A 23,075-nucleotide genomic window follows, 5' to 3' on the forward strand; every position below is an offset into this window, starting at 1 on the left:
TTAAACCCTACAATCAATCAATCAATCAATCAATCAATCAATCAATCAATCAATCAATCAATCAATCAATCAATCAATCAATCAATCAATCAATCAATCAATCAATCAATCAATCAATCAACGTGTGTTGGTTCCATCACGCGCTGAAACAGCACCCACCCTACGAGACTGTGCCATGGGCGCCTTTACTACGCAGCAGTGTCTGTACCTTGGAGTTGCTGGCCACCAGGTTGCTAACCGTGGTGGGGCAGGCGTGGTCCCGAGAATTCGCTCCAGGCGACCCGCCCTGGTGCCACCATCCCGCCTGAAGTCTTGGTTGAGGTGCAGCAGTGTAGGTCATGATACAGCACCAGTGTGGTAATCGTGGGGAACCACACCGCTATGTCCATAGCGCAGCTCCTGCGCTCCGTACAACACTGTCTTCAGACACAGTCTCAAAAGAGGGGAACACAAAGCAGCTTGACCGAAAATGGAAGCTGCAATGAGACTGGTACGAATCGATGCCTGCGACATCAGGCATGCCAGGCTGATGGGTTCCGGTTGATTTAGAACCTTCCACAGTGGCTATAAAGCTGCCGAGCACGAGGTAGCGCGTTATAGTGCTTTTCTATAGATACCAAACAAGTATTGAGATGGCATAATGCGCAGCTTTTTCCAGCTTCAGTGCCCCAAATATTTCAGCGATACGTACGAAAGAGGTTTGGCATTTGGACTGAACGAGTGTGGTTTCAGCAAATTAAACCTAACGTTCAGGATGGCATACCATCAGAATGAGCCTCTGTTGTCTATCTATCACAGCACTGAAGGTCTTCCCCCAATTACTCTTCAAATGCCGCATTGAAGGCAGAATTACTTTTCTTTTACGCAAAAACTGCCAGGTTGGCGATTAAAAGCTTGGAAAAACCAGCGACCAGATGACTGGTATTGACAACGATGAACCGCGGGAGTACTTTATTGTGGTTCGCTAGAGCTCTTCTGTGGCCGTCAAAAACAATGTAGATGCTACTATGCAGTATTAACCAGTATTATTGAACGTAATGCTAGCACAAGGTACAAAATCGTCGTAGCGCTCCGGTTGTCTTATTCGCAAATACTCAAAACGGAATCTTAAAGACAAGGCTCTGTCTTGAGTGCCGTCCGGCGGTAGTACTCCACTAAAGCAACATCCGCAGGTGTTTTACAAGAAAATGCCACGTCTGGCCCTCCTTGACTCCCTTACGTAATTTAACCTATCCTAACCTAACAAACAGTAACAAATCATTGAAAACACCGAAAACTTGGACCAGCTCACAGACCAGTCGGCGTTGGTGAGCCTGGCCCGGGACATTCTCGAAGCTAAACGTTGCGTTTGAATAAGTTTTTCCTCCTCCACCTCCTAAGACCAACTTAAAGCATAAAAATTATAATTAAATGAAAATTACATAACTATAATTTATGATTATAATCACAATGACAAAAAGATGAAAAAAAAAGAATAAGGGAGGCAAAAGCCGCTATAGACCCACCACCGAGGTATCAAGGAGCTAAGACGGAACCTCTGCACCACAGCGGCAAACGCTTTGCCGTGCGCGAGCCTAGGCTGCAGCCGCTAGACGGCAATTTATGCACTGCGCAATTTTATAACGGTGGGTTATCAATCAGTGGCTAAACGTCAGCACATAGGCATGAACAAAGTAGAGGAGGAGGAGGAGGAATAAATGTTTATTCCACGAGCGCTGGTGCTGCTGTTAGGGCACCCGCCCGGTGGGGGGCGTCCGGGATGCCCTGGCCTTGGCTGGCAGTCCAGGCCTTCTTCACCAGTATACGCTGGGGCCCAGGGTCTGGACTTTTCAGGCAGGCCACCCACTGCTCGTAAGATGGGGAAGGGTTGGGCGGTAGGCCTGGGGTTTGTCCGCACTCCCATACTTGGTGGTATAGCGTGCCCGGCAAGGGACAGAAATTGCAGGTGGCCGGGTATATGGTGGGGTAGATCGCGTGAAGAAGGGTGCGATGGGGATAGGAGTTTGTTTGTATCCTTCTCAGGCTGGTGGCTTCTTGTCTCGATAACTGGGGATGTGGAGCCGGGAATATTCTTCGGCCTTGGCGATAGTGGGCCAGAATGTCTCCATATTTGACAAGAGGTTCTGTTTTGGGAGCAGCAGGCGATGTTTGCCCCTCGTAGATAATGGCCCGGTGTACGTGCGCGCGGGCAGCGGCATGGGCCGCCTCATTACCGGCGAGGGATGTGTGTCCGGGTACCCAGACGATTTCTATTTCAGGTAGCTGACCCTTGGTTTCGAGGATGCGGAGGGCTGTTTTGGAGATGCGTCCCCGTAGATAGCTGCGGCACGCTGCTTGCGAATCCGTAAGCACTGTGATTGCGTCCTCGCTAGTCGTTGCGGCTAGAGCAATAGCAACTTCCTCTGCGCTTTCCGTCTGCGTTGTACGGACGGTGAGGCAGGTCACTTCTTGCCCTGTTGAATTGATGACGCATACCGCGTGCGCTGGTCGCTGCAGATAAGGAGACGCGTCAATGTACCTTGTGGTCGGGTTTCGCCCATACTTTATGTCCATGGCCCTGGCTTGTGCGATACTGCGAGCTTGATTGTAAATTGGGTGCATGTGGCGTGGTAGTGGCCTTACCCTGATGTTCTGTCGAATAAGTAGGGGAATCCTAACCTTGTGGTCTTGTATTGGCGGCGTTTTATAGTGCAATCTTCTTAGGGTCGCGCGTCCTGTTGGCGTTAATTTGAGGCGTTCTATCTGAGAGGTATGATGGGCTTCCTCTATCTCTTCCCAGGTATTGTGCAATCCAAGTTGAAGCAATTTCTTTGTCGATGTCTTGCAGGGCAATCCTATGGCTGTCTTATATGCTTGGCGGATAAAGATATTCAATCTTGCCTTCTCATTCTTCTTGAGAGCCAAGTACAGCGCACCGTACGCCATCCGGCTGACTAGTATTGCCTGCACCATGCGCAAGGTGTCCGACTCTTTCAATCTAAATCGGCGATTTGATACGCGGTGTATTAAGTGAGCCAATTGACTGAGCGTCCTTTGTAGTGGGGCTATGGTGTGGAGGCCTGATCCATTTTGGGGGATTGTAAGTCCCAAAATGCGCAGATGGGATACCTTTGGGACTGGTTTTCCTGCTATGTGTATTTCCGGATCCGGAATGCACCGCTTCTTTCGTTGAGCCGTCTCACTACTGAGAGCAAGGAGTGCTGACTTTTCTGGTGCGCATTCGAGACCTCTAGCTCGCAGATAAAGATGCGCCTCTTCTATGGCTGTTTGCATAGCATCTTGCTGCTCACCTATAGATCCTGTGGGGGTCCAGAGGGTGAGGTCATCTGCGTGCAGTGCGTGCCGGAGATGCGGGATGTCTTCCAGAAGAGGGGGAAGATCCTTCATCGCTATGTTGAAAAGAAGCGGCGATAACACACATTCTTGAGGGGTGCCCCGTGGTATTGTCCTGAATGTCGTCGAGCGAAGGTGACCAATTCCTATTGTTGCTGTGCGTCCGGTCAGGAAGTCTGCGACGTAGTCGTACATTCGTTGCCCACAGTTGATAGAAGTTAGTCCTTGAAGGATGGCTTGGTGGCTGATATTATCAAAGGCGCCCTTGATGTCCATGGTCAGGATGCACCTCTTGTGTGTATTAGAAAGCCGGTCAATGATCTCTTCCTTCAACTGCGAAAGGATGTCTTGTGTGGACAAGTGGGGGCGGAACCCGTACATGGTGTTGGGGAAGTGCCCATTATCTTCAATGTAGGGGGAGAGGCGATTTTGAACCATATGTTCTAGTACCTTTCCAACACAAGAAGTGAGGGAAATAGGTTGCAGGTTAGCAGGGGTTAGCGGTTTTCCAGGTTTCGGTATCAAGGTAATATCTGCATGCTTCCACTGAAGAGGGATATTGTTGGTTGCCCAATGTTCATTAATGTAGTCTAGAAGGGTCTCTAACGCTGCGGCATCCAGATTTCGAAGCAAATTGTTTGGAATCTTGCCTTTCCCGGGCGTAGTATTTCTCGTTAAACCTCGTACCGCTGCTTCAATTTCCACTAGGGTGAAAGGGCCGTCCATTTCAGAGTTTGGAGCACCGGTGTATGGCTGAAGAGGGGATGGGGTCAGATTAGTTTCGTCTTGCCATGGTTTCTTGATTTCCTCGAGGAGATCTTCTTCCGTGCCGTCGTAGCTGTGGATAAGACGTTTTAGTTGGTGGGCTGTGACTGATTTACTTTCCTTAGTTCCCATTAGGTATCTAAGGAGATGCCACGTGCGTCGGGTGCCGAGTGTGCCTTGCAGTTTCGTGCAGAAATCAGACCAATTTTCTTGGCTAAGTTTACATGCAGTCTGCAGCTTCTTGCGTTAGTCGAGCTATTCTGAGCCGTAATTTTCGAATTGTTCGTCGAGTTTTCCATCGTTTTGTTAGCCCTCGTCGGGCCTCCCAAAGGTGCAGTAGGTGGGCATCTACGGCGGGACAATCCTGGGTGAGCGGCAGTTCTTTAGTTTGCTTTTTTGCAGCTTCCAACATTTCTTCAGTCCACTTTTCAATGTCATCAATGGGGTTCGTTGGAGCTGTTTCTCGCAATTTTCGCCAATCGGTGACGCGGGCAGTTCCTATTCTCTGTGGTGGGGTTTTGTGATGCGGAAGTTGCAGTTGAATGACATAATGGTCACTGCCGAGTGTTTCTTCTAGGCATTCCCAGATGATATCTTTAATGCCGTATGTTAGAGCAAGGTCAGGGGAAGTGTCTCTGGGGACACTATTCCCTATTCTCGTAGGAGTGTCGCTTGCATTGCATAAATGCAGATTATTGTTCCGGATGGCGTCATGGAGTTGCTGGCCCTTTCTGTTATCACACTGATAGCCCCAAGTCGTGTGATGGGCATTGAAATCACCGACAATAATCAAAGCGTGTCCTTTCGTGCGTTGCTTCGCGATTTTAAAGACGCGATCGATGTCTCCGAGCGATGATGATGGCTTACTGTAAATGTTGAGAATAAACAGGCTGGTTTGCGTCGTCTTGTTCGGTATTAGCTCAACAAATGTGTAGTCCATTGTAGTGGGGAGGGTGTGTGCCTGCGCTGTTTCACTTGCACGGACTAGGGTTGCCGTCTTCAAATTTGTCTCTGCAGAGTACGTGTTGTATCCCATCAGCGTTACTTTTTCGGTGCCTGTTTCTTGGAGAGCGATTACTGTGGGCGTATGTAGTGATGAAAAATGAGATAAGGAATTTCGCTTGCTTCTATACGATCGGCAATTCCACTGCCAAATCACTGTTGGTTTTATAAGGGAGCTTTTAGAGTTCCCCGCTTTCACACGGTTCGAAATCATCGTCGGATGGTATCGTGCTAGGCGGGTTGCTGGGGCCTGGGGTCTTCTGTTTCCTACGATTTTTCCTCCTCACAGTTTCATTAGCTTCCTGTCGTTGTTCTATAGCAGTTATGCGACTTTCCATTTGGGTTCCAATCTCTCGAATAAGTTTTTCTAGCCTTCCGATATCCGACGGTGTGGGTGGCACGCAAGGTTGCTGCATTACTGCTGAAGCAGGCGTAACTTGTGATGTGCTCTCTGCCGGTGCCGGCGTGAGTTTTTGCAGATGAGTTAGCGGTTCTTCTATGCGGCGCTCGAGCTGTTCTGTGCGGGCTGCCTGGGCTTCTAACTGTTTCCTGAGTTGCGCATTTTCTTGCTCTAATTGTTGAATGCGGGGGCTGTAGTCAGCCGCAGGGATTTTGGGTGAAAGCAATGGGGGGAAGTCTTGTGGGGCGACAAATTCGGGTGCTACGACTGAAGACCAGCTTACTTGTTGCGACGAGTGGTACTGGCGACGAGCGTTGTCCTGAATCTGGGTCGGAGGCGGCGGATGGACGGCAGCAGCTGGTTGTTGGGGCTGTCGTTAGTAGGTTACCGCGGTCCTGGCTAGGCGTTCGCGGACAGCAGTGGCGGTGGTGGGTGAAGCTTCTTGCGGCACTCTTTGCTTGCCGTGAGATGTGCGAGGCCGCATAATTTGCACTTTGGGGTACATGTGTGCTCGGCCGAAGGGTCCCGCTCATGACATTTGGCACAGACGGTCACCTCCGGTGTCGGGCATACATCCCGCCGGTGGCCGATGTCGCCGCACAACGTACAACACTGTATGGACCGTCGGTAAGGCCTGCAGCGAGTGTGAAGTCCGTGTGCTCGGATGAAAAACGGCACATGCGGGCCCTCGAAAGTCACTACTGCTGATGTTGACTGGCCAAGTATTCTGGCCTGCACTATCCGTGGTCCTGACGATGCAAGTATGTAGGGCAGTTGTTCGGTGGTCGTTCCAGGGTCTAGTCCGTGGATGACACCCCGCACCGTACCCGGAAAATGTTTTAAATACGGCTGGAGATTGTATGTGGCGGCACCCAGAATGATGGACGTGACCTTGCATAGCGCGGCAGCACACTCCTCGTTGGGGGTACTGGTGACAATGAGGTTTTGGATAGCTTGCACCTGCACGGTAACCTGTTGGTTAAATGCTCTCTCTGGTATTTTGCTTGCCAGCTGTACCCCTGCCGTGATTTGGCGGTCGCTCCAGGATGCCAGGCGTAGCCCGTCTCGTGGTCGGTAGATGACTTTAAAGTCATATTCTGGGAGTCTCGGGGCAAGCGGAACTCGAGAAGGCTTACTTGGTGCTGGTTTCATGATCGGTGAGTAGGCCTGCTGCTTCACTTGGCGTCGTTTGGCTAACATTTCTTGCCACGGTCCGGGATGGTGGATTGTTCGTCCGCTAAGTTCGTCGTACTCCATTGCGGTGTCATGATGTTTTGGCTCCGTCATCGCTGGAAACTGATCGCGTGCCGGCTGTCCCGGCACGCCAGCTGCGGCCCCAGCCGTCGTGGCACAAGGCCTGTGAGCAGGGTAGCCCCAGTCTGCAGATGGCGAGTCCCCGCTACTGGATGGTCCGATGTTGCTGAGACTTGTATGAAACTGTAAAGCGTGACTTTAGAAAGCTGTTTGTACTGATCACCCTGGCAAAGACACGCCGAAAACGCAAAAAATGTCCGTCAAGGCAAGAGCTCATACGAGCCCATGCTCACTGTGGTTCTTCTTCGTCGTCTTCCCCAACAAAGTAGAAAATCTTCCCGTTTGCACCATAAGACACCGCCGCTAGAAGGAACTAGCCACGTCAAGGAAACTCCCGGTTACCGACAGATGGGACGTGTTTGTGCCGGTGCTGAATATGGGGGAACGCTTGATGAGATGGCATGACACATTCACTAAAACAAAAGCAATCCAAACTGAAAATATGTATACCAACTTGCGCAACTATAATTTCAAGTGCAAACAAAAAAAAGAAAAAGAACTGACGATTACTATACTCCCTAATGCGAAATTTGTGCGCAGCGCGACTGCAGTCTTCTCGGTCAAGGCGCATATCTGCTGCGTCTCAGGAGGTGATCGCGTGACCAGCGAACGCACGGCGGCGCGGGCTACTCTGCTGTAATCTCGCAGCGCGTCGCCGCCGCCGGCGAGAATGTTCAGCCGGCAAGAAAATTGAGTTTATACCTCCTGCGCAAATGTCACGTGGTTCGGATTAGCGGCGAACTGAACAACGTCTGGGGAAAGCGTCAGGGGGAGCGCGCTCTTTGGCGGCGACGCATGACGAAAGTGTGAGGGGGAAGCAGAGAGAGATTACGCCATAGCCGCGCGTACCGCCCTCCCCCTTCACAATTTCGCCAGACGCTCTTCTCCGTTGTCTTTTTGAACGAGTGCGTTTTTAGCAAATTGAACCTGTTACCTAACGTTCAAGATCGCAGACCATTAGATTAAGGCTCTGTTGGCTATCTATCACAGCACTCACCGCCGCCGCGAAACCCACTGCAGGTACCCGGCGCCAAAGGGCTGCGCCATAAATAAAGGGAAGCTATACGCCTCGAGCGCGGCCTGTAGGGGCGCCACTGAAATCCCTCTAGCGGCCCGTTTCGAAAGCAGGCGCGGGAGTCCCCGGCCCGCTCCCCCCTGTCGCCGTTGCTTTTGGGGCTCGTTCAAGACAGCGATTTACCGTTTGTCCGCATTAGAAATACCGAATAACGTGGACCAGGCACTCTGTTTGCAAGCGTGCTGTGTTCACGAGGGTATAAACGTCTATGACGCGATCTTAGTGAGATCTATATGAGCACCAGGCGTATGTCACAGGCCGGTGTCTCGAAGCCAACATTTGCATGCAGCTGATTGCAATTCCGCTGCCCCGAAATTTAGGGGCAGTGTCTCCGTAAGCAGTGTTTCCTCCGATGGTCATGTTGCGGCCATACACACTATGATGTAAATCGACTTTGTGCATTTACAAAATCTAGCGGAGCACTCATACCTGACAGCACGCAAGTTACGCCTGCCAATATCACATATCAGATATTGATCAGTACCATATATGAACAAGCCAATGCGGCATAAATTTTACAAACATTGTACCAAAGAAGTACGATGGATAATGCAAAATTACACTCCGGAGTCAGCACACGACGACAAATTTAATGCTGGCTCGTCTTGTCCCCAGGTAGGCGCTCGCAAAGATTCATCTGTTACATTTATCCTCCACGAGAAGCGCGAAGATGGGCTTATAGAGTAATCTGTGTCCGTCACCAAACTCTTCGAAACATCGTCATATGACACAGGGAGACTACAGAATCTAGCATAAACCGAAATCAGAGACCCTTATCAGATACGACACTCTTCCAACGAGCCCGTGTGTACGAGAGTTCGGCGCACGTTAAGGATCTCCAGGTGGTCAAAATTAATCCGGAGCCCTCCACTACGGCGTGCCTCATCGTCTCCGTTGCGTCGGCGCGTTAAACCCTACAATCAATCAATCAATCAACTCTTCCAACGACACCTCGTATCGCTTGTGAACTGCCTAGCCTGTATTCTTCAAAAAATGCGTCCGCCGAGTGCTCAGCCGTTTGTTGAAGGCGAAAAACAAACGAAAAGTGAACACGCAGCTTGTGTGTGTGATTACTAAAACGTTCATTCGTTGATTTCGCTCCGCATTTGTAAACAACGATAGTTGATCGTCCTCCTCCTCCTCCTCCTCCCCCCCCCCCATGTCTAGCGAAATATCAGTGCATTGGCCTTGTATTTCGTCTCTCTTTTTCTGTGGTATTTTGCTATTTGTGCAATCATTTCCACAAGAACGCCTGCCTCTTCACGGAGGTTTTCCCCGTATGCATCGCCGGGGTCCTCCTTGGAGTCCGCCGCTATGAAAGGCCACCGCAGACCGAGTGATGCTGCCACCGGAGATCCCATCATGGCCCCCCCTGCTGAGAAGCGCTTAGCTGCCCCTGCGGAGGACTCGCCATCTGTGCCACCGGTACCCTGCGCCGACGACAACACTGTTGATGGCCCCTCTTCCCAAGGAGACGATGCCACGATCGTGGGTGAAGGAGAAGACGTCGCTGAGATGACTGACGCGGACGAGGAAGGCTTTAAGCTGGTGAGCCACCGTAAAAAGCGTACCGTCGGGATACCTGTGATCGTGTCCCCGACTAAAAGCGACCACGACCTCAGGAAGGTGAACCCCATCACCCTGTTCTCAGAGTTTCAATCTCTCCTGGGAAAGGCTCCGATTCGGAGTAGATTCACTGCTCAAGGTGCCCTGCTTCTTGACGTAGCCACGGAGAACGATGTGAATGCTTTGCTGCGATGTAACCGAATCAGTTGAATTACAGTGTCTGCCCGCCTACCTCACTCGTACGTGAAGAACACGTGCATCATCAAAGGTGTGCCCAAGTGGTACACGGAGGAGGACCTTTTGAGCTATCTCAAGCCTCAAGGGGTACTGCATGTGAGAAGGATTATGCGTCGGACTAGCTCCTCGGGAGATAACTGGAAAACGACCCCATCTGATGCCGTAGTGTTGTCGTTCGCTCCAAACACTGAACGGCCGAACGTGATTAACCTCGGGTTTACAAGGCACGCAACGGCCGATTACACGGATACCCCTCCACGTTGCTTCAAGTGTCAACGCTTTGGGCACGTCGCGAAATTCTGCAAAGGAGAGCAACGCTGCAAACGGTGTGGTGGCCCGCATGACTTTCAGCAATGCAAGGAAAACTTTGCCTGCGCCAACTGCGGCGGCGATCACCCTGCAAGTTTCAGCGGGTGCCCGTTTCGCGTTAGCGCACTACACAGGAGGAAGGCTTTCATTGAGGGACCCAAATCACCTCCACCGCCACCAGACAGTGACAGTTTTCCGGTCCTGCTTCCGCAGGAGTCCTTAAAGGCGACAAAAAGCACGGAACCTAGCACCAGCGTTGCACAACCAGAGCCACGAGATTCCTGCACCACTCCTACAGTTCCACGCGGACGCGATCAGTACGCCAACGTCTTGAGGGAGCGTCGTGCCCCTTCAAGGGAAGTCAAGGTAGACGGCTATTCAAAAGTTGTACGAGCCCTTTTTACAGCCCTCCGGTCCCACCTTGCTTCCATGACACCAAGCTTCTTCAAAACCATTCTGGAGACCATGCTGAACCTGGAACCTGTCATTTTGGGGTTTACTGCGACGCTCCTACCACAGTTTAATGCCCCTTCGGAGCATCATGGCCTCTAATTCAAGATCCTTTCGGGATGAAGTCAAACGCGCCACCATACTCCAATGGAATGCAAGAGGCCTCAAGCCCCGTTTTTCGGACTTTAAACAGTTTGTGTTTATAAACAATTTCCCCATCATCGTCATTTGCGAACCGAACGCCACGGACGCGTTCAGGCTCCCTGGATATGAAGCATTTCCGTCACCAGCTAGTGATGCTTCTAGTAAAGTTCTGGTGTTCGTCCGACGGGAACTAACATATAACCTCCATTCTGTGGAACCTCATGACAGCAACCAATACATTTGCCTCACAGTGAAGAGGAAAAATGTCTCATTCACACTCATAGGAGTTTATTTATCTCCTTCAGGTCGCTTCGATTCCAGCAGATTAGACAAAATCATCAGAGACACCCCTGGTCCTTGGGTCCTTATGGGGGACTTTAATGCCCATCATATGCTCTGGGGAAGCCACAGAAATGATCCAAGAGGTCGAAAACTGGTTTCACTGGCGTCCCGTCATGAGCTTTGCGGTGTCAACGATGGCAGCCCAACATTTCTTCGCGGTACGACGTATAGTAGCTGTCTGGATTTGGCTTTTGTCTCGAGAAGTCTCATTGACAGTATTCAATGGTTCACAGACATGGAAACCCGTGGAAGTGACCACCTTCCAACATACCTGAGGATCGAGGGCTTTGATGGTTTTCTTCCTGGGAAAACCATTCGACGAATAGACTCGAAGAGGTTTAAATCTCGCATGGAAGATCTCTGCTGCGAAGGGCTCTCCTCGACTTTTGAAAGTGCCGTAACCAGCACTGCGCAAGATTCCATGCATTCTTTCTGGGTGCATCCCAAGCTTACAGAATTTGACGAAGTGCTAGAACATCTCAGAGCTATTCGTCGTCGTGCAGAACGAAGATACAGGCGCACTAAGTCTATTCATGACCTTCGGGAGGCCCGACGTACACAGAAAAAAATTCAACGTCGCATCGTACAAGTACAAGCACAGCGCTGGAAATCGTTCTGCGAGAAACTGGATCCTCGGAAACCTCTATCTAACATCTGGAACACTGTCAGGGGCCTTCGAACAACAACACAGCAACGTCGGCCTTTCAGTGCTTTGGCGCTTCATCAGAAACGCCGAGAGGTCGACGTAGCGGAGGACTTTTGCTTAAGAATCGCCAATGGTCCAGCTTCGACCAGCCAAGCGGACATACGCGTCGTCCCCGTATCACGCGACTCCTGCATGGACGTCCCATTTTCAATGGAAGAGCTCGATGCGGCGTTACATCTGTGCCGAAGTAGATCTTCACCAGGACCAGACGGAGTGACGTACGCCGCCCTGCGTCACCTCGGCCAAGAAGCCCGTCACACTCTTTTATATCGGCTGAACCAGTCATGGCAAGATGGTTGGTCCCTGAGGATTGGAAGGCTAACCGCCTGGTCCCAGTTCTTAAAGCAGGCAAGTCTCCCCTTGACCCGGCATCATATCGTCCTATAGCCCTTGCAAGCTGCATTGGAAAATTAATGGAAATGATGGTTTTAGGTCGTTTGGAATAGTACCTTGAGCACCGTAAAATTTACCCCCATGCTATGGCTGGATTCCGACGCGGACGTTCATCCATCGACAACGTAATTGACCTTGTCACATCGGTACAGCACAACAAATCACTCAAACGTTTGACAGCTGCTTTGTTTCTAGACATAAAAGGAGCGTACGATAACGTAATACATGACGCCGTTCTGGGCGGCCTACAAGATGCAGGAGTCGGTGGACGGACATTTAGATGGATCCAAAGCTTCCTATCAGGAAGATATTTTTTCGTTGAGACTTCAGATGGCCCAACATCACAGCACTTTGTTTCTCGTGGAGTCCCGCAAGGAAGTGTGCTTAGCCCTACATTGTTTAACCTCACGTTGATAGGACTCACCACCGCATTACCAACCAACGTCCACCTCTCCATCTATGCTGATGACATCTGCATTTGGGCATCAGGAGTTTGACGCCCTCAGATTCGGGCCCGACTTCAGAAAGCCGCAACGCTAACGTCTTTGTTCCTGCGTCGAAAAGGGCTGGAAATATCTCCGGAGAAATGTGCACTGATTGCTTTCACCCGCAAAAAAATGTCGCAGTATAAGATTTCTTTAAATGGACTACATATTCCTTACGTCAAAAGTCACCGTTTTCTGGGAGTTATCGTGGACCGGGATTTATCATGGACTCCTCAAGTTTCATACCTGAAAAAAAGGCTAACTGCAGTGGTCCAGCTATTCAAGTTTCTGGCCGGAAAGACGTGGGGTGTCTCCGTGCACTCAATGTTACGCCTGTACGATGCCCTGTTTCTCGGTGTTTTGCGTTACAGCCTGCCTGTATTAACCAACACATGTAAAACCAACCTACAGGCAATTCAGGCCATACAGGCCCAGGGTCTTCGTACATGTCTCGGTCTCCCGCGTTGCGCCTCAACTGTGGCCACAATTTGCGTCGCAAGAGATCACCCGATCACAACCCACATGACAGTGGAGACACTGAGGGCACACACTAGGCAACTCACCCGGTTGCCCCATCACCACCTTGCATCCCTGCCTTCAACACGACCGCAGGCATCTTTTTGTAAGGTGGTTGCCGCTCACAGTGGGAGCTTGCCATCGAGCTATACACCTCCGTCTCGGCCCTCGTCGCCACTTTGGTGCCTGTCACAGCCACAACTGCACTTAAACATCCCGGGAATAAAAAAGAAAGCGGACCTTCCACCTAGCGGTCTTCAACAGCTATCCCTACTCTTTCTACATGAGGCATACACAGACCGGGTCCATGTCTACACGGATGGGTCGGTCACCACGTCCAGTTCTGCCGGCGCTGTTTTGATACCACAGAAGTCGACCGAAATTTATTTTAAGCTTTCAAACTCGACGACGTCAACCGCTTCTGAATTGGCAGCTATTCGGGAGGCCCTTCTATTCATCCAGCAGGAATCGCCAGAAAAATGGGTTGTGCTATGCGACTCGAGGTCCGCTCTTCAGTGCATCCAATCTGCCCTCCGCCGCGGCCCATACGAACAACTTGTGGCTGAAATCCGGTGCTTATATGACACATTAGTCAGGCATAGACATGATATCGTTTTCCAGTGGCTCCCAAGCCACTGCGGCATTACTGGGAACGAACAGGCGGATAGAGCGGCTCATGGCGCCCACACAAGTACAAGATTGACCCGCGTCCCTCTATCACGCACTGATGCTGCAAGGTCGCTGCGGTCCATTGCCCGGGAAATCACTCTCGCTAAGTGGAATACACCCGAGTTCTCTAACGCTCGTCTTTACTCGCTCGACCCAGATTTGCAGCGCCACCTACCTAATAACGTGCCACGCTCGGACGTCACCTTACTTTGTCGCCTGTGGCTAGGTGTTGCCTTCACCGGTGCTTACTCCTACACCATTGGAATGGCCAACAGCCCCGCTTGTGATGCGTGCGCCACCGACGAGACGATTGAACACCTTCTGTGCCATTGTGACCGCTTCATAACGCCGAGGCAACAGCTCTCCACCACACTTCGCCGACTCGACGACCTCCCCTTTACGGCGCAGACAATTTTGTGCCATAGGCGCTGTCCGACACAGGCCGAAAAGGCTATAAAAGCCCTACTGCTCTTTTTGAAGGACACGGGCCTGTCTGAACGATTGTAGGGACATTACTATAGTGCAGTGCCCTTAGTTCGCCCATTTTATCAGTGGACCGTATTAGTTTTGTGCATTTTCTGGTTGTATGCGTTGTTTGTACCGCCTTTATAGTTGCCTGGTCACGCCTTGTGTTTTTTTCTACTTTTCTTTCTCTCATTTTCTCCTTTAATATGTACCGCTGTCCTTTCTTTCCCTTTCATTTCCCGTATCCCCTCCCCCCTGAGTAGGGTAGCCAACCGGACAGTATTCTGGTTAACCTCCCTGCCTTTCCTGTACTATTCCTTCCTTCAGTGCATTTCGCATCTAGTTGGTCTGATGAATACTACCTTGCTCAAACAAATGTCTTTAGCATTTCAGAAGCTGCACTCGGATTTTTTTATTCCCGTTCGACTGTTCTATTTATTCCTGACTTGCAGACCATCCATTTTCCCGTGGTTTCATTAACATATACCTAAGTTCTTACTATAAGGCATGAGTTGGCACATATCTGACAATGCACAGCCTTTGAGTGTACTCAACATTTTCGCGTGGCTTATATTCCCATAAAAGGCACAAGTTTTGGTCAGCTATTGGGTTATCACATCCCCGAAACATATTTTTCTACGACGTACATATTCGAAGCATAGCCGGATTTGTTGTCTGCGCTGCAAAACGAACCAACCTCTTACAGTGCCAATATCAGGTCTAAACAAGGCGACAATAAATAGAATTCACTTGTGCTGACGTGTTCGAAGGTGACAGCGTTGATATGCTGCTGCCGTCGCCGACGCCCGCAAGAGCGGCCAAGAAGCGCGCAGAACCGCCTCCCCGGGTAGCTCTTGTTACAGACGTCACCATAACAAGTTGTTTAGTGCGCGGAACGGCAAAGAGAAGCGAAAGAGAACCAAAACACTGCATGACCACCTATCAGCCACGCAGCGCTAATCCCGCAAACGCCGCGGAGAAGCGGCGGCAGGCGGCGCAGCGATCGCGAATCTCGAGGCGTATAGAACACCGTTAATAAGGTAAAGCCAATAAACACTCCGCTATTACTGAGACCGTTGTCGTTGGTTCGATTCTCACCCCCGATGCCGTTTTTCGGATAAATACGATGAGCTAGAAAACACCTGTGTCGAGGTTTCGGTACAGGGTAGAGATCTCAAACTGGCGTATACCTAGCCCTCCATTGTCTGCCCCATAACTGCAGGTGCAGCTTTTACGCCGAAAGTGCTCCTATGATTCCAACGAGTAAAATTTAACAAAAAAAGTAGATTGCACACACCGCTACGAAACAAATGTAAAATACCTTGAGACGCCAAGGAAGTCTCAAAAGGCACGTGCCAGCGCCGCCGGCGCCTTACTGAGCAGTTTGGAACAAGCCATTTTTTTTTTCTTGCACTGCCACTTTTTTTCGCTTGCTATCGTAAAAACCAACCCAGCGAGCGTTGGTTTTTATGAACGCGGGCGCTGCCGGTTAATTACGTGTATTTTGCCTGAAATGTACCTGCAATTTCTTTGCGCTAAACAACGGGGAGGTGTACGACATACGCCAGCGGCTTATAGTTTCGAACGGTTATGACTATATAAACCGCTTGGTTTTCAAAGCCTCTGTGGGACGCCGCTACGACGGTTCGCCGGGCTCTACCAGGGTCCGTTGTCTCGCTGCGCCGCCTGATTCCGGCAGTCGAGCGTTACGCGTTTCGACGACGAGGCGAGCCCCGGGAAAGTTCACGAAAGAAAGGCTAGCTTACGGGGGGGACGTCGTGTCGGTGATGCGCTGGGGGTCGGAGCCCAGAGACGACCGTTGGGGCCGCGCGGTCTCCGTGCCCAGCGAGGAAGCGCGTAGACGTGCCCGGTGTGCTTGAAGTCCGCCGACGGGTCGGCAGCAGCAGACTGCGGCCACACTCCTGCGGGACAGACGCCCCGGAAACGAAGGCCGGCTGCCAGCTCTGAAGCACGGCTACCGGGCCCACGGCAGCGTCGGATGGCGGCGCCGCTGGCAGCTTCGGGATGCGCCGAACTTCCCACCAGCCTCGGGTCCCCTGAGACTCCGATGGGGTGAACTTGGAAGCGCTGGAAGCGGTTGATCTTCGACTGCCTCGTCGGTGTCGGGCACTTTTGCTCATCACCTCTGCCATCCCGTGGCAAGCCACTATTGGCTCCCTCGATCAAGCAACGAAGCAAATTCAGCGCGGGCTCAAACGCGTCGAGTACTCATTGGCTCGCCGAGATGTGTCAGGAACACGCGTAATGGCGCGAGCTGTTCGCTTGGGCCCTCGAATGACACCATGAGCTGATGATGGGGATGATGATGTTTTTTTGTGAACGGCACATACCCAATCGGGGGATCGGCCAAACATCAGTGGTAGGAATAAAGACCCATAGGGAAATTTAAAGCGGTTGGAAACCAGTCTGAATGTAAAATTGACGATATTTGAGCTTTTCCTTGTATGTACTTCTTTTCTCCTTTACAGTTCTAACTGATTCCAAGAAACCGAGATCGGCCAAGGCTTGAGAACGGGCCGCTTAAGTACGCATTGTTTAGAATGGGGAAAAAATCCCAAGGCCGGAAAAAAGAACAGCTACATACAATTCGTGGGGGCGAGGAGAGACGTACAGAACAATACGTGTTAACAAAGGAGTCTTCCAATGGTCGAGATGAAATCGTGAAGTGGAGAGTAAATTTCATTCTTCGCGTTGCCGAGGCAGCTGCAGCGCCGAATGAAAGTGATGCGAGTTTTTGTCTCATCTATTCCCGCATTCTTTTAAATGCAGAGCATTTCAGTAACTCACGATGTCACCCGCGTTGGCGTCCGTAGTCCGCGTCCGCATCGCTCCCCCTACACTATATAAAAAAATAATACTTGCCGGCGCCAGGTTTCGATCCTACGACTCTGCGGGCGGAACGCAAGGTGCACGGTACTCTACCAACTGAGCCACAAAGCCGACACAGAACGGAAGGTTACGAACGTGCCTTATATCCTTGACTCATTCAACCGTCGGCCAGAGGTGCGCCCTCTCCCCCGCGTCCTCCTCGCCTTCTCTCCGCTCGCAACGCCCTCTCTCGCCGCGTTCGGTTCGGGCGCACAACAGGTGGGGACGTGCGCAACACCCTCTCTCGCCGCGTTAGGTTCGCGCGCAAGAACAGGTGGGGCGCTCGCATCGCGCTCTCTCGCCGCGGTCGGTTCGCGCTTAAACCACATATGTCGTTCGCGCGCGCTGCGGTCGCTAACATCTGTGGCGTGATCGTGACGTCAGCATCACGCGTTCGCGTGGTGGCGATTTCGGCGCTATAACACTCTCTCGCGAGGGGCATTGGAGTGGATTCGATTGGATTGGCTTGGCTTGGATTTGGATTGGATTGGATTAAAGTGGATTGTGTTGGATTGTGTTGCGTCATAGCCGCGCCACGTTGCGTCATAGCCGCTCCACGTTGCGTCATAGCCGCGGCAGGGGGTTCACGGCACGTTTCACCATCGACTTCATCGACAATGTCTACGCTGGAAGACAACAATTACAACAACAACCAATACGTAATCCATACGACTTGCAGGCGCGCCCCTCCCGCAGAAATGCTCTGCATTTGATCGTGCCCCTCGCGAGGGGGATGTTTTTTTATGTGCCCCTGTCACACGAGGAACGGCCGCTAACAGCATTTGGATACGGCGACAGCTGTGGACAGCTCGCTGGTAAGTGGTCTGTCATCAGTCGATGTGTTTGTCAAACGTTTGGATAGAGTTAACTGCGAAGTACCCGTGCCGCACACAGCATTTTACATCTTCCCTTCGAACTTCTCTTCTGTTGCTGTTATCCCGCGTTTCTTCTGACGGTGTTTCTCACAGCCCACCTCATTGCGCAAAACGACTTGTCGCAGCCAGAGTGGAAATGGGACCTCACTCGTCCGCGCTCAGAGTTGCTATCGCGGTTGCTTTTTTTTTAAATCCGCGTGTGGTTTCTGAAACTCTGTGAGCGCATGACCAATCGCGCTGAGTGGGTATACGCCGTTTCATTGGCCCCACCACTCCCACTACGCTCAGATGGGGAAGAATATAAGTTACTCTCTCCTTCGACCCCCACCCCGTTTCGCTAAAATCGTTCTTGTTCTGGAATCCATATAAGGCGGTGGGACTGACTTGGTGCTTTAAAGCAAAGCTTTACTAATCACGTCAAACAATTTCGCCGCCGTCGCGGTAATTAGACCTTTATTTGACCGTAGCTGCGCCGTACCCTTGGCAACGCATCACATGACTCGCCAGGCAGAGCTCTGCCGACGACCGCGCTAGCTTGCCACCGCCGCTTCCGGCTTGGCGCATGCGCTCTCCGCAGCTTGGTCGCCGCCTGACCACGTGACTCACCATGTTCGTGCGAGCTTGGCCATGGATAAGAGCGAGACCGGGCCGTGTTGCATACCAATGGCAAACTATCAGAGCAACTTTTTTGCTCTGTTTGGAGCAAACGCGTTCCAATGGCAGATCGGGAGCAAGCGAATCCTACATGTTCCAATGGTAGATCGAGTGCGCCGTCGCAGTCAAGGTTGCTTCGTGGAGCAAGGAAGGTTGGTCCCCCGATCACAGTGCGAGAAAGGTTGCTCCGCCGAAATCGGCGAAGTCGACGGGAACTCGCGGGGCGCTCGTGTCGTCGCCGTATGCTTCCGGTATATTCTCCTTTTCGTACCGCCATGGCGTGCGCAGGGTGAATGCACGCTGCGCCCACGAAGCTAAAACATGCTGCACGCCGTGTCGCGCTCGTGCTAGCTACACGAGGAAAAAGAATGCGATGCCAAGAGAGAGAGAGAGAGAGAGAGAGAGAGAGAGAGAGAGAGAGAGAGAGAGAGAGAGAACAGATTTTATTGTAATCTCTTTTGAGACGAATGCACCGCGCGGAAATGTCGGTGTCTTCGTCCCATCAGACGGCGGTCAGGAACCCATGGTCCCTGGCGGTGTCCACTGCCAGTTGGATGTCAGCAGCTTGTATCTCGGGAAGAGAGCTGAGAAATGCGGCCTCCCATTGCTCACTACTTCTTATATGTATTACTTGTTCAAAGGCCGGTGGTTTATTGGAGAATTGCCAGATCATAAGTTGTAGTGTGGTTGCTGCAATGTTGCACCACTTGCATCTGCCCGTGTACCTATCCGGATAGCTGCGGTGACACAGGGCGAGTGGAGGGAACATATTTGATTGCAACCTGCGCCACGCAACTGTTTGCCATTTGTTTAGCGCAGTGTGGGCCGCAGGAAATTTCGCTCAGCCTATAGTGCTGAGTAATCTCTCGGTAAGTTGCCAGTCTCCCCTCCCCCCCCCACTCCCCTCCCCCCGTCACGGACGGCTAGTTGTCGGATTCGAAGACAGCCTGTTTTGTGTATCCTCGGGCTGCTACATGTGCATCTCGTTCACCGGGAGAGACGAGTGAACTGGCGTCCATACCAGGCGGATGTGCCTTGAAACTGGGGTCGCAGTGTTCGTAAGGATTTTGGCGGCTGTGGTGGAGATCCTACCGCGCGCATAGTTGCACGTAGCGGCCTTGGAGTCCGATATGATGGTCCGAGATGAGCCTGCGTGCCCATAATTGCAAGAGCTATGGCCACCTCTTCATGTGCACCGTTTCTGGGTTGGACGTAGGAATTGAGCAAGATGAGGTTGCATTTCCCTGCTGATATACTACCAGAACCATTACCGCACGTTGGCCAGGGTAGTCCGCCGTGTCGACGTAGGATACCGTTGGGTTTGAGCTGTACTCCTTGTGAAGCGCCTTCGTATGGACCAGCCGTCGGTCTTGATGGTACTCCAGATTCACGTTTCTAGGCAGTGGGGCCACACTTATTTTGTCTCGTAGGTCCGCTTCAATAGTGTCTTTGGTTCCATTCTGGTCCGCGTAAGGTATGTGCAGCGACTCCAGAATGGCCCGCCCAGATGGGGTACCAGCCAGCCTGTTGCATTGGACAATGCGTTGCGCTTCTATAAGTTCATTCAACGTGTTGTGAATGCCCATCTCCAGTAATTTTTCCGTGGAGGCAGCTATTGGAATGCGTACAGCCGCCTTGGTGGCTTTGTGAATAATTCGGTCTATTTTCTCTTTCTCTGCTTTCTTGAGTTTCAGGTACGGAGTAACGTACGTAAGTTATTTTGCTGATGATAAAAGCTTGAACTAACCGGAGGAGATTGTGCTCCTTGAAGCCATGGTGTTTATTAACTATGCGGGCGATGAGCCTGCCAATTTTGCAGCTGCGTTGTGCAGGGCCTCTATGGTAACCGTGTTGGTTCCTTTCTCATGTATTTTAAGCCCTAGAATTCGTATGCATTCAGTTCTGGGTATTGAGCTGCCGTGCAGCGCGATTTCTATGTTGGGGTCATGTCTTGGTCTCCTGCCGCGCCTAGCTGGATTGTAGAAGAGGTCTTCCGGTTTTTGTGGTGAACATGCGAGGCCTCCTTGGGTTACGTATTCTTGCACCGTGTCAGCGGCTGCCTGAAGGCGACGCCAAAACTCCGAATCAAGTGGCAAGGAACCCAGCTCGAACAACGAGTGGATGTCACTGTAACTGGGTGGACAAGGCGTATAAACGCGCCATCGGCGTTTCAGGTTTTTTTGTTTTGCCTGTCTACGAAAACGCCGACGATATTTTCGTCACGGTCGGAGTTGGACGCCGTCGACACTAAAGTCATAAAAGCTTTAAGTTGAGACCAGGAAAGAAGGAAATGCTTGCATGGAAGCAGACGCCTTTGTACGGACCCGACGCAAAAGCTGCCTGGATATTCCTGCTCCCATCATGTTTCGGAATTTGCTCCGGTGGGAGCGGGTGTGTTCCAAAGGCAGTTCCGGAGCACCTGCTCTTCAATTAAAGGCAATTTAATTAATTGATTTTTCTTCAAAAAGAAATCAATTAAAGGCAATAGCGATGGCTGGTGTATAGGGCCAGTTTTGATTATGCATGATAGGAAATCAGGTTTAAAAACTTAACATCTGACAAGTATTTAAAAACGCGTTTGACAGAAACCAGGGCATTGTCACCCAAAAACAACGATGGGTGGAGTGGAATGTGTTGTCTTTAGAGCTGGGAAAATTGTTTGTGGCGTATTGTGTCGAGTGCCGTGCATATTATTAGGATGTGGACTACGGACCGGCTCTCCCCACACCTGCTACACAGGGGTCTTGATAATACAGTGAGCAGGTGTGAGTGTGTAACATGCGTGTGGCCCACCCGTAGCCTAGCCAAGGCGACTTCTGTGTATCTGTTGCGTGTGTCGGTGGTGTATGGTCCCAAGTGTGGTTTAATTACGGGTAGCTTGTCTGTCTGTTCACTCCAGTCAGCTTGCCATGTTTGCAAAGTTGTTGCCTGATGTGTGGCTTCATGACAGTGTACGGTACTGTTGTTATATCAACTGCGTCTTGAAGTGCAACACCGGCAGCCATTTCATCAGCGATCTCGTTACCAACGATCCCAGAGTGGCCTGGAACCCAAGCATATAGTTATTTCTAGGTTTGAGGTACACGCGGATAGAAAACTCTGCAATTAATCTATTTTTAAATAGATTAATTGCACAGTTTTTACATCGTTTGTTAGATGACAGCGCACGTACAACGCTAAGGGAGTCCGTGTACCCGATGGACTTTTGCATTTCATATTGTACAATGTGATATAAAAACATTAGGACACCGTATGCTTCTGCCGTGAAAATGCTGTTCTATACGTTCATGGTTTTACAGACACGAAAGTTCTGTCCGTGCGCAGCGAAAGACACAGCGGTAACAGGCTTTGACGCCTCGCTATAAAATTCTGCGCACCGGTGCTTATCCTGCAGAAACAAGAAATACTGAAGAATCGCAATTTTTGGTGCCCTGTTCTTGTCAAGCTGCGTAAACGACAGGTCACAGATTCCATGGAGATATAAAATCAGTGATGGGTGTCTTGTGAATGCCTAAAAAGGGGACCTTGAGCTTAGGGGCTTCCACTCTTACCCTAAGTGAGAAAGGCCGGGAAATGGATGGACGATTTAAAAAGAGTTTTGATGAGGACGTATTATTAATGGTGCCATTAAAAGAATGGTTAGTCATAGCCATGATTTTTGAGGCGTGCAACAAGTTCATGTATATCCTCTGGTGATGTGGGGACCATTTATCACTTTCGACATAGTGGCTCTGGACTGGGCTAGTGCCGAAAGCACCACACGAAAGGCGAATGCCCAGATGCAGCACTGGGTCGAGAATTTTTAGTGCCGTTTTTTTGTTGCAGACCCATATACCACACTTCCATAGTCCATTCGAGACTCCACCAGGCTGGTAAAAAAACGTAACAAAAGTTGCTTGTTCATTCCATAGGAATGGTCTGACAGAATTTTAAGAATGTTGATTGCTTGTAGACATTTACGTTTGAGTTGTTTAACATGAGGGATGAATGTAAGTTTTTCATCCAACGCTACACCTAAAAACTTGTGTTCCTTTCTGACAGGAATCGAAACGCGAATCGAAACGCCTTTAAAGGAGCACTGACACCAATATTCGGCGTTAATATTATTGCACAGTTCGCTTCCTTCACTCAACAGAATACCCTGGCTGAAATATGAGCGGCCTGCGACACGAAGAACATAGTTCAATTGGATCTCATTTATCGCGCCGACGGAGCAGCGCGCGGAGCGGCACTCAGCAAATGGACATCAGCGTGACATCACCCCGTGAAGCCAAAAGAAGTGACGCGACAGCGCTCGTCAAAAACTCATGACGTCACTTCACGCGCGCGGCCCCACGAGCGGCGGGTGGGTGCCGGTGACGTCCGCACAAAGCAGTGAGGTCAGGCCGGGATTCTGTCGTATGCCCCGTTCGGGATGAAAGCGCGGGAATTTGAAACAAACGATTTTCAGGCCGTTCAATGTAATTAACTATCGCGTGCTGGAGTA

The 23,075-nt window shown here is 51.0% G+C and overlaps 1 protein-coding gene across 1 annotated transcript; it reads right to left on the minus strand.

Annotated features, from left to right (window-relative positions):
* Positions 1 to 223: 223 nt before the first annotated feature.
* On the minus strand, positions 224 to 16,453 carry LOC144169284 (uncharacterized). Its single transcript, XM_077698365.1, has 2 exons — positions 15,938 to 16,453; positions 224 to 399 (listed from the first exon to the last, which is right to left on the minus strand). The coding sequence occupies exons 1-2, from the start codon at positions 16,322 to 16,324 to the stop codon at positions 337 to 339; spliced, it is 450 nt and encodes a 149-aa protein (XP_077554491.1). The 5' UTR covers positions 16,325 to 16,453; the 3' UTR covers positions 224 to 336.
* Between the last annotated feature and the right edge of the window lie 6,622 nt (positions 16,454 to 23,075).

This window comes from Haemaphysalis longicornis, unplaced genomic scaffold (genome assembly GCF_048455015.1).
Source record: "Haemaphysalis longicornis isolate Haplotype H1 unplaced genomic scaffold, Haemaphysalis longicornis Haplotype H1 scaffold_1, whole genome shotgun sequence".
In the NCBI taxonomy this organism is placed as follows: Eukaryota; Metazoa; Arthropoda; class Arachnida; order Ixodida; family Ixodidae; genus Haemaphysalis; species Haemaphysalis longicornis.

Coding starts and splice junctions, on each gene's coding strand:
- LOC144169284 (XM_077698365.1), bottom strand. CDS start 16,324: ATGGCAGAGGTGATGAGCAAAAGTGCCCGACACCGACGAGGCAGTCGA. Junction 400..15,937: donor ACCGACACGACGTCCCCCCC/GTAAGCTAGCCT, acceptor TACGGAGCGCAG/GAGCTGCGCTATGGACATAG.